Genomic DNA, 10,115 nt, shown 5'->3' on the forward strand with positions numbered 1-10,115 from the left:
TCACCAAGAATGTTCAAAATATCAGAGTTTAAACACAACTGATGTTCTCTTGTCTTCTAACAATCACAGTATTTAATCTTAGGAACTTAATAGTCCTCAGCCTTGACCTCAGTCTCCAGATGCATCAACTGCTGTTTCTGACTCCATTTGCTCCTGTTAAAGAAATCTGCAAAAAGGCTTTTCCAAATAATGACTAACACGATGTACGAACTAAGTATCTTCCTTTTTTTACAACACTTCCACCTTTTATACCCATGGACTACATTCCACCAGTGGTCATCCCCCAGCATTCATCTGTTTCTTGCCACTTATTTACTTTTACGCCCCCACTATGCAACAGTCATTTCCTCACAAAGTCTTCTTTATGATCTTTAACAACAGAGAGCTGCACACACATCCCATGAATTGCTATCCTAAACAACACTGTCAAACCCCGATGGCTTAAACCCTTAAACACAAGAAAATATACTTAAAATTCCCTTACACTCCTCCCTTGGATTATGACGCCTGACCATGATTGTACACATGAATCATTAACTTATATAGCCAAGAAAATCTTTGGTCAATAGTGCAGTCAAATTGTTCTGAAGCAAAATGTAATTTCTGAGAATCCTTTAACAAGTAAGAGCAGCTAAAGAGTTTCTCTCTCCTGCTGATGGTGAACTAACATATGTTTGGTCAGAGAACTTTATCGGTAAAATAGTTTACCACACTCGGAGCACAAAAAAGGTGATAAAGGTGGATAAAGTTGTCATGCTAAGAAAAGGTGAGATGGGTGTCTATCTCATCTCTCAAGGATTTAAAAGATTAAATCGCCTCTATAAGCTGACACCAGATCTGAATGTAAAAAATAAATTTCAGTAAAGTTAAAGTAAACTAAACATGAACATTCTCAAAGAAAAAAAAGAAACTAATCAGACAATACACACATTGTTCAATATTTATTCAAGACCTTACAATCCACTACAGGCAAGAAAAAACTTGTTTCAGTTAAGCAATGATAGTAAAACCACTATAGTGTCTACTTTGTATTAATATATATTTCAAATCATTTAACGACATTAAGGGTAGAAAACACATTTGTTTGTTTAACAGTAGTAGCTGCACACAGTGGCCCAAAGGAGATGGTTTGCTCCAGAAAAAAAATATTTGAATTTAACAGGATCTTATAATTTTCTCACACATTCTTTATCTTTCAATTCACACTTACATCTCAGCTCTTATTTGTCAATTATTTACAATATCTCTCAGATCTGAGAGGTTTCCTACCTTTGGTGTGAGTGAATATGGTCTTTCCATACTCAATGGGTTCATGTCAACCAGTATTAATTTCGTTGACTAAATCTATGACTAAAAATGTTTGGCAACAGCTTTTTTTCCCATGACAAAACCAGACTAAAACTAACAAAAGTAGATCTGTGATGAGTAAAACTGACTAAAAGTAAGATAAGTTTTTGTCAAAATGACTTAAACTAAACTAAAATGTAATTTAGTTTTTGTCGGGCATTCAAAATCTGATATTTCTCCACTGTGGGTAAATCTGTCAAAAAACAATGCATCTGTATCTGTTCTGCCTCTTAGCTGTAGAAGACAGGGACCCCAGGTTTAGCAGAGTGCAGAGAACACACTACCATGATTTGGTACTAAATTTAGGCAAGAAATAAATGCTTGGACTAAAAGTAAAGACAAAAATTAGAGGACTTTTTATGGACTAAAACTAGACTAAAATGTTTTGAGTTTTCGTCGATTAAAACAAGACTAAAACTTAAAAGGGTAGAAATGACTAAAATGGGACTAAAACTAAAATGTATTTCATTTGAAGACTAAAAATAGCTGCCAAAATTAACACTGATGTCAACAACACACCCAGAATCAGTCTCAAGGTTTGTGGAGAGGGGGTGTCTTTTAAAACTCTGAGCATCAAAGTCTTTTCTCTTTTTTGTCAAACTTTTACCATTGAATTACTAATAAGGTTTCTCTCTGTAAGACTAAGAGTGGTATCTCAACACAGTTGCATCTCATTTCACCAAGAATATCCAAAATATCAGAGTTTAAAAACAAATGATGTTTTCTTGTCTTCTAACAATCACAGTATTTGATCTTAGGATCTTTATAGTCATTTGTCCTGACCTCACTCTCCAGTTGTACAACTGCTGTTTTTGACTTTATTTTCTCCTCACTTTGATTGTGACACCTGACGGTGATTGCACTCATAAATCATCAACTTATATAGCCAAGAAAATCTTTGGTCAATAGTGCAGCTGAATGGTTCTGAAGCAAAATATGTCATTTCAGGGAATCCTTCAACAGAGTAAGAGCAGCTAAAGAGTTTCTCTTTGCTGCTGATGGTGAACTAACATATGTTTGGTCAGAGAATTTTTTCGGTTAAATTGTTTACCACACTTGGAGCACAAAAAGGGCTGCTCTCCTGTATGAATTCTCTTGTGAGCAGTCAAATAAGTTTCAAAACTAAATCTTTTGCCACAGTCTGAGCATTCAAAGGGTTTATGTGTGACATGGACTACCATATGCCTTTTCAAGGTAACTTTTGTGTAAAAACTTTGACTGCACTCAGAACAGCTGAAGGGTTTGTCTCCAGAGTGAATTTTCATATGTTCCTTCATATGGTGTTTAAAGGCAAATTTTTTACCACACACCGAGCATCCAAAGGGTCTCTCTCCTGTATGAGTCCTCCTGTGTTGGGTTAATGTACTTTTAGCAGTAAAATTTTTACCACAGACTGAGCATTTATAGGGCTTCTCACCTGAATGACTTCTCCTGTGCTTGGTCAAATAACTTTTATGGGCAAATGTTTTACCACACTCAGAGCAGCTGAAGAGTTTCTGTTTAGTGTGAACTGACATGTGTTTGGTCACAGAGGTTTGATGGGCAAATCTTTGGCCACACTCAGAGCAGCTGAAGGGTTTGTGTCCTGAGTGTGTTCTCATGTGAAATGTCAAATTTTGGTTTTTGACGAAGCTTTTACCACACACTGAGCAAAGATAGGGTTTCTCTCCTGTATGGGTTCTCCTGTGTCTGGTCAAGTTACACCTAAGGGCAAACATTTTACCACAATCTGAGCAGTCAAAGGGTTTCTTTCCTGTATGAATCATCTTGTGCCTAGTCAAATAACTTTTCAAGGGAAATGTTTTACCACATTCAGAGCAGCTGAAGAGTTTCTCTTTAGTGTGAAGTAATACATGTCTGCTCAGAGAACCTTGTCGGGTAAATGTTTGACCACAGTCTAAGCAGCTGAAGAGTTTGTGTCCAGAGTGTGTTTTCATGTGCCATGTCAAAGTTTGTTTATAAGTGAATCTTTTACCACACACTGAGCAGTCGAAGGGCTTCACTCCTGTATGGATTCTCTTGTGTCTAATCAAATTACATTTCAAGGAAAATGTTTTACCACACTCTGAGCAGTCAAGGACTTTTTTTCCTGCATGAATCCTTCTGTGTCTGGTTAAATAACTTTCCTGGGCAAATGTTCTACCACATTCAAAGCACCTGAAGATTTTGTCTCCAGAGTGTGTTCTCATATTGCCAGTTAAACTTTGTGTATCGGTAACTCCCGTACCACACTGTGAGCCATCAAGGGGTTTCACTCCTGAATGAATTCTCTTGTGTTTGGTCATACTGCTTTTACAGATAAATTTTTTCCCACACTCTGAGCACTCAAAGGGTTTCTCTCCTGTATGAATCATCCTGTGTTTGGTCAAATAAGTTTTATAGGCAAATGCTTTACCACACTCAGAGCAGCTGAAGAGTTTCTGTTTAGTGTGAACTAACATGTGTACGGTCAGACTTCCTTTGCAGCTAAATGTCTGACCACACTCAGAGCAACTGAAGGGTTTTTCTCCAGTGTGTGTTCTCATATGCTTCTTCATATGCTGTTGAAGGGTAAATTTTTTACCACACACTGAGCAGTCAAATGGTTTCTCTCCTGTATGAATTCTCATGTGTTCAGCCAAACCATTTTTAAGTCTAAATCTTTTACCACACACTGAGCACTCAAATGGTTTCTCTCCTGTATGAATTCTCTCATGTTGACTCAAATGACATCTATTTCCAAAATTTTTACCACACTCAGAGCAGCTGAAGAGCTTTGGTTTAGTGTGAACTAACAAGTGTCTGGACAGATCTTTTTTGTTGTTAAAATTTTTCCCACACACAACACAGTTTAAGGGGTTCTCTCCTGTTTTAACAGAGTCAGAGCAGGGATGTGATATCCTATCAGTCTTTTTTCTCTTACTTTTGATGTTTTCCAATGAGACTGAAGTAGACTGACGTCTAGATGTCTCTTTCCAATCAACACTGTTGTCAGTCTCAGCCCCAGAGGAGTCCTCACTCTTAACCTCAGTCTCTTGTTGTAAATCTCTCTCTGAAACATTGGACCCAGCAGCTCCTGCTTCCACCTGTTCAGACTGTCTCTGATGAATGTCTGAGGACTGAGGTTTCTCTTCATCCTCTTCAATCTTCACAGGGACAGGAACCAAAGTCAACTCGATCATGTCAGCATTCCAGCGATACTCCTCTCCCTCCTGACTTATCCACTGTTCCTCTGGTTCCTCTTTAAGGTGTGGAGACTCGGTAATTTGGTTTGGACTAGAGCTCCTCTCCTGTCCAGAGGAAACCTCTTCTTTACTCACTGAAAGCTCATGGACCTCCACTGGAAAAACTAAAATACAAAAGCACACGTTTTTTTTTACTTCTATCATATATCAAAACATATTATTACAAATTTACTCTTAAAATGATATTTCCCTTCAATCGATCAGTTTTTACTCACATAGTGCCACATACATACAAAAGCTTTGTTAGAAAAGTTTACATGAAGAGGAAATCAAGACTCTTCTCTTTTCACCATGAACTCTCTCTCTCTGTATTTGTGTATATATTTATATATTAAAGGGGTGAGAATCTCTCCTTGCCAAGATGATTCAATTCAAATCTCGATTCACAGACTATGATTCGATTCACTGACGATTCAGAATGATTCGGTTGGGTCCAAACCGATTCCATTCGGTTCGGTCCGATTCGATCCGGTGTAGGTACCAGATGTGTCCAGGCTGCCAGATCTGTCAGGGGGCCTGCGCCTGTTGATGAAGTGGTACATTGTGATTGGCTGTGATGATGTTGCGCATTGTTATTGGCTGGAAACTCACACCGTTTGATAGCGAACCCATTAGCTTTCTACGACGCTAATGTTGAAAGCTAACGTGTCGTAACGTTATTTATACTTCAACATTCTCTTTACCTCCGACTTACTCTGCAACCCTCTGTATGTTTGGCGGTGATGCTAAGGGTGTGAGAAACATAATGACCTCCACCAAGGAGGTTATTTGATTGGGTGGGTTTGCTCGTTTGTTAGTTAGTTTGTTAGCAACATAACTCAAAAAGTTATGGACGGATTTTGATTAAATTTTCAGGAAATGTAAGAAATGGCATAAGGAAGAACTGACTAGATTTTAGGAATGATCTGGATCACCGTCTGGATCCAGGAATTTTTTTTAAAGGATTCTGTACTATTGGGAGATAGGGCTAATGGCGGAGCTCTGCACTCTCCGAGTGCTTTTTCTAGTTTTGAATAAAATATTTTAATTCTTTTAATTTACTGTGTCTGAAATGGCCATGACTTGCTGTTTGCTTTTGCTGTTTATTAGAAGGATGATCTGTGATTGATGTCTTTAACAAGGGTTTAACAAGTGCGAGAGAAACAAATAATTCATTTTTGAAAGGCAAAAAAATTACACATTAAAATGATTTTTTAACTTTTATAAGCCTATATATTTTTCATCACAAATATCTTTCTACTACTTAATAGTTAAAATAATAGTTTTACCTACAAAAGAAGGACCTTTCATGAAAAAAACACAATTTACAATAAAAAGTAATAAGTACTCTACAAAAAAAATTCACTCACTTTAAGTAAAAAACACGAATATTTATCTTTAAAGGAATGATTAAAATACTGATCCAATCAACTCGGCTGCGTTGTGATTTGTCCACATGGAGTTGTCGCAATCAACAATGTTTGTGATGCCATTGGATAGCGCAGGATGAAAGTGCAAACCTGAAAGCGCAGATACCTACACAGGCACAATCTGGTTATAGAATCAAAACAACTTTTTGCTTGAACAAAAATGACCAAAAGGGGAAACAAGATAATTTGATAATAATCTAAGTTTTTTTTTTTTTTTATCTTATTTAGAAAACAGACTAAACGCCATGGCCTCCTGTGCTAACATTCTGAAATTATGTTTAAGAACGTTTTCATCACACCCAGGTGTCTGACTTTGACATTAAATTGGAAGATAAATAATAAAATGAGTTTTTAATGATACATGTTCATCCTTCTGTAATTGTAACTTCCTTAGCATTTCTTAATCCCAATAACAGTACAAACTAAATATCAAATTTTCCCAAGAAGCACAAATTAAAACGAATTTAAAGTCACAAGGAGATTTGGATAGACAGAGCTCTGTGTGTCTGCTCGTACAGAACAAGGGGTTAAAATAATATTGAAAACAGCTCTCTATACTTTTTTCCCTTTCTTAACTCCTCTTACTGTGAGTATTCAGTCTACATGTAGAAAAAAAACATGGTTATTTCCTTTCTCTGTGTATCTGACCATTCTTGATTGTTTTCATTCTTGAATTAATTCACTGGAGAACAGCTGATCTCCAGTTCAGTGAAGTCCTCTCTCTTTAATATCATATCAGTGGGCTCAGATGTATTGATTATGTCACCAAATCAATCACTCCCAACAACACGGTTCGATTGTAAACCCCGTGAATAAAGGGGCTGTTGTTACAGTGATAACTGAAGAGTTGTTTTTTTTTTTTTTTTTAAGATTTATTTTTGGGCTTTTTCATGCCTTTATTTGATAGAGGAAGGACAGTGGATAGATTCAGAAACAGGGAAGAGAGTGGGAAGAGACATGCGGTAAGGGGCCACAGGCCGGATTCGAACCCGAGCCGCCCGGGTACATGGGTAGTGCCTTAAACCACTTGACCATCTGCGCTCCATAACTGAAGGGTTTTAACTCAGAAAAGTGTTTATGTTCAGGTCTGTTTGGGCTGCGTTTAGAGTTAGCATGTTAGCTAAACCTTAGCCCCACCATCTCAACAGGTGAGATTTATGAGCTGCCGTAGTCGGACATTTCAAAAGTTGTGCTTCCTTCATATTAAGTCCATCTGATTTTTTCCTGAAGTGCAGAACTGTAACTAAAAGATGTTTAGGCGACGACCAGTGAAACACATCCAGCTATCTAGGGAGCACCTACGGCGAACGGAACTCTCGTTTAAAGGTAAAAGGTCACTGCGGGTTGCACGAGATTACAGATGCTGAGCCAGAGCATGGTGGAACAGGCTATGAAAACAAGCAGCAGAGCCTAAATGAACCGACTTTTAATGAACTAAAACTAGACTAAAATGTTTTTGAGTTTTCGTCGACCAAAACAGTGGTTTTCAAACTTTTATCACCCAAGGCACACCTAAGTTTAAGCCAAAATCACAAGGCACACCATATTCATATCAACATATACAAAATAGACATTTTATATAATATAACAGTCAATGTGGCCCATAAGGGGGATAAAGGAGAGAGGTTTCTAGGGCCCAGACAACTGGGGGTGGCAAAAGAGGGCAAAAGGTGGCAAAAGGTGGTGAAATGTGATGAAAAACCACGGCAAAATTGGTAGCAAGACAAAGTCAAAAATGGGTTACAATAGGCATAAGGTGCCAAAAAACGGGTTGAAAGTGGCAAAAATATGTTGAAAGTGTCAAAAGGTAGCAAAAATGGGTTACAAGTGGCCAAATTGGGTTAAATAATGTAAAAAGATGGTAAAATGGGTTAAAAGTGATTAAAAATGTGGCAAAATTGGCAAAAAAAAAAAAAGTGGCAAAACAAAGTGAGTGAAAATAGGCAAGAAGGTGGCAAAATAGATTACAAGTGGCAGAAAAGTGGCAAAAAGGGTTCAAGTTGCTAAAAGGTGGTAAAAAGAGGTTAAAAGTGATGGGAAAAAATTTGAAAAAATGTCAAAATAATAATAAAATAATAGCAAAAGTAGGCAAACCTGGTAACAAAAAAGTAACAAAAATTGTTAGCAAAAAAAATTTAGCTAAAAGATAAAAAAAAAAAGCAAAAATTGGCAAAAGTATTTTACAAAAGTTGCAAAACTGGTAAAAGTATTTTTGAAAAAGTTGCAAAATTGCAAAAAAGCAACAAAAGTGGTTTACATTGTCAAATTAAGTAGTAAAACAGGTAGAAAAATTGGTCAAATTGGTTGAAGGTAGCATGAATTCTTAATTTCAACACCAATTTCTACTTAATAATAGCTTGCCAGATGAGGTAACTGCTAGCCAGAATGCTACTGATCCATCACACACACACTGATATCATCAATAAATCACAGCTGGGGAGGGCCCACTCTCTGGGTTTTTTTTTTCAGGGGCCAAGCCAGATCCCCAGGGCACACCTAGACCTGACTCAAGGCACAATAGTGTGCCTTGCGACACCATTTGAGAACCACTGGACTAAAACTAAAAAGGGTAGAAATGACTAAAATGTGACTAAATCTAAAATCCATTTCATTTAAAGACTAAAACTAAGACTAAAATTAAAAATAGCTGCCAAAATTAACACTGACGCATCAGAGCTTCAAATGCCAACAATTTAACCATATATCCAATTGCAATAACCTCACAGTTTGTCTCAGATGTGGAGAAAACCATCACCATAAAACACCCATTTCAACCACCTCAGAGAGATATCAAAAAACTTTCCATGGACGAAGACAGGATGGTCATTTAGAACAACAAAAGGCCCTGGTCCACAGCTAAACGGACACGTGGAGCTAACGAGAGGTACGTGAATAACACAAACACCTCGTATTTTTTTAGAAATAAAAGCGTGCTCACTGTTTATTGTTGTTCATAATCAGAGACACAGTAAACATCGCACAAGAGTCAGTAAACGAAGAGTTTATGAATTCATTAAACAAAGTTATGCTGTTGTCAGGCGCTAGCGTTAGCTAAGACTGTGTAGAGGTGAACGTTAGCTAAAGGCTAGGCTCTGTCAAAAATTTACAATAAAGAAGAAGAAAGAGAACAAACCTGAAAGACCCTGAAACCCGGACATTTTAAAAACACCCGAGAGTCGAATAATGATGAGAAAAGTCAACTGTGAACTCTTTTCTCAGACGTTTCTTCTCCAACAGGACACGGACACATCCAAACATGCTAACTGTGCTCAGCAGGAAAGAACCTTCAAGTCCCAGAAACAATAAAAGTACTTCCTGTGCATTCATCTGGCCTTCGCAATAAAACCGGATGTTCAACTGACATTCCACGAAACTCAATAACATAATAATAATTTAAAATAATAATAATAATAATGATAATAATAATAATAGTAGTAGTGGTAGTAGTTTTAATCATAATAATTTACTGGCCTGAAAACTGACTTAAATATGTTTAGGTAAAATATGGGATCCCAAACTGTTTTAACATTTTGTAAAGAATTTCACTTGTGTACATTAGATAGATACATCAAGATAAATATATTCTTTACTGATCCCAAAGGAAATTCAATTTTCAACTATTCCATTACACACATAACACGCATAACAAGGACAGTAAAAAAGAATAAGATCTAAAGACAGAGAAAACAATGAAAATAGTTTTTTGGTTCAGGGGCAGAAAGTAGGCAGAAAAATATAAAAGAACAATATAAAAGAAAAAAAAAGACATATGCAAATGTACAAGGACAGTGTGTAACCTTTTTGGGCCAATAAAATAAATAACATCAGAAGCAGAGTACCTTGAGGTGAGCATGTGAGTTACAGAATCTCTCTTGAATAAATATATTAACATATGGACACAGTATGGATAGAGTATTCCAATAAATTACAAGCAGTGTAAGGTATATGGAAAACAGAAAATTGAAATATTATGAGTTACCGAGAGCAGCATGAGCAAAAATAAATAAATACAGGGATTAATAGCATTTAAATGAGTTTTGATTAAAATAACTTAGTGCAAAAGAGAAAAATTAAGAACTTCCCTGTGAAATGCATTTTACTTTTTATTCTTTGTGAATTTAATGGTTGCATACTA

The 10,115-nt window shown here is 36.7% G+C and overlaps 1 protein-coding gene across 2 annotated transcripts; it reads right to left on the reverse strand.

The window, feature by feature from the left end:
* Nucleotides 1-1,732: 1,732 nt before the first annotated feature.
* LOC121523764 (zinc finger protein 260-like) lies at nucleotides 1,733-9,248 on the reverse strand. 2 transcript variants are annotated; one of them, XM_041808793.1, is made up of 3 exons: nucleotides 9,114-9,248; nucleotides 4,982-5,093; nucleotides 1,733-4,675 (listed from the first exon to the last, which is right to left on the reverse strand). In XM_041808793.1, the coding sequence occupies exon 3, from the start codon at nucleotides 4,506-4,508 to the stop codon at nucleotides 2,322-2,324; it is 2,187 nt and encodes a 728-aa protein (XP_041664727.1). In that variant the 5' UTR covers nucleotides 4,509-4,675; nucleotides 4,982-5,093; nucleotides 9,114-9,248; the 3' UTR covers nucleotides 1,733-2,321. The 2 variants fall into 2 exon arrangements, with proteins under 2 accessions (XP_041664727.1, XP_041664726.1); XM_041808792.1 differs by lacking the exon at nucleotides 4,982-5,093.
* Between the last annotated feature and the right edge of the window lie 867 nt (nucleotides 9,249-10,115).

The sequence above is a fragment of the Cheilinus undulatus genome, linkage group 16 (genome assembly GCF_018320785.1).
Source record: "Cheilinus undulatus linkage group 16, ASM1832078v1, whole genome shotgun sequence".
Classification (NCBI taxonomy): domain Eukaryota; kingdom Metazoa; phylum Chordata; class Actinopteri; order Labriformes; family Labridae; genus Cheilinus; species Cheilinus undulatus.

Coding starts and splice junctions, on each gene's coding strand:
- LOC121523764 (XM_041808792.1), bottom strand. CDS start 9,138: ATGTCCGGGTTTCAGGGTCTTTCAG. Junction 4,676..9,113: donor CGGGTTTCAGGGTCTTTCAG/GTTTGTTCTCTT, acceptor TTTGTATTTTAG/TTTTTCCAGTGGAGGTCCAT.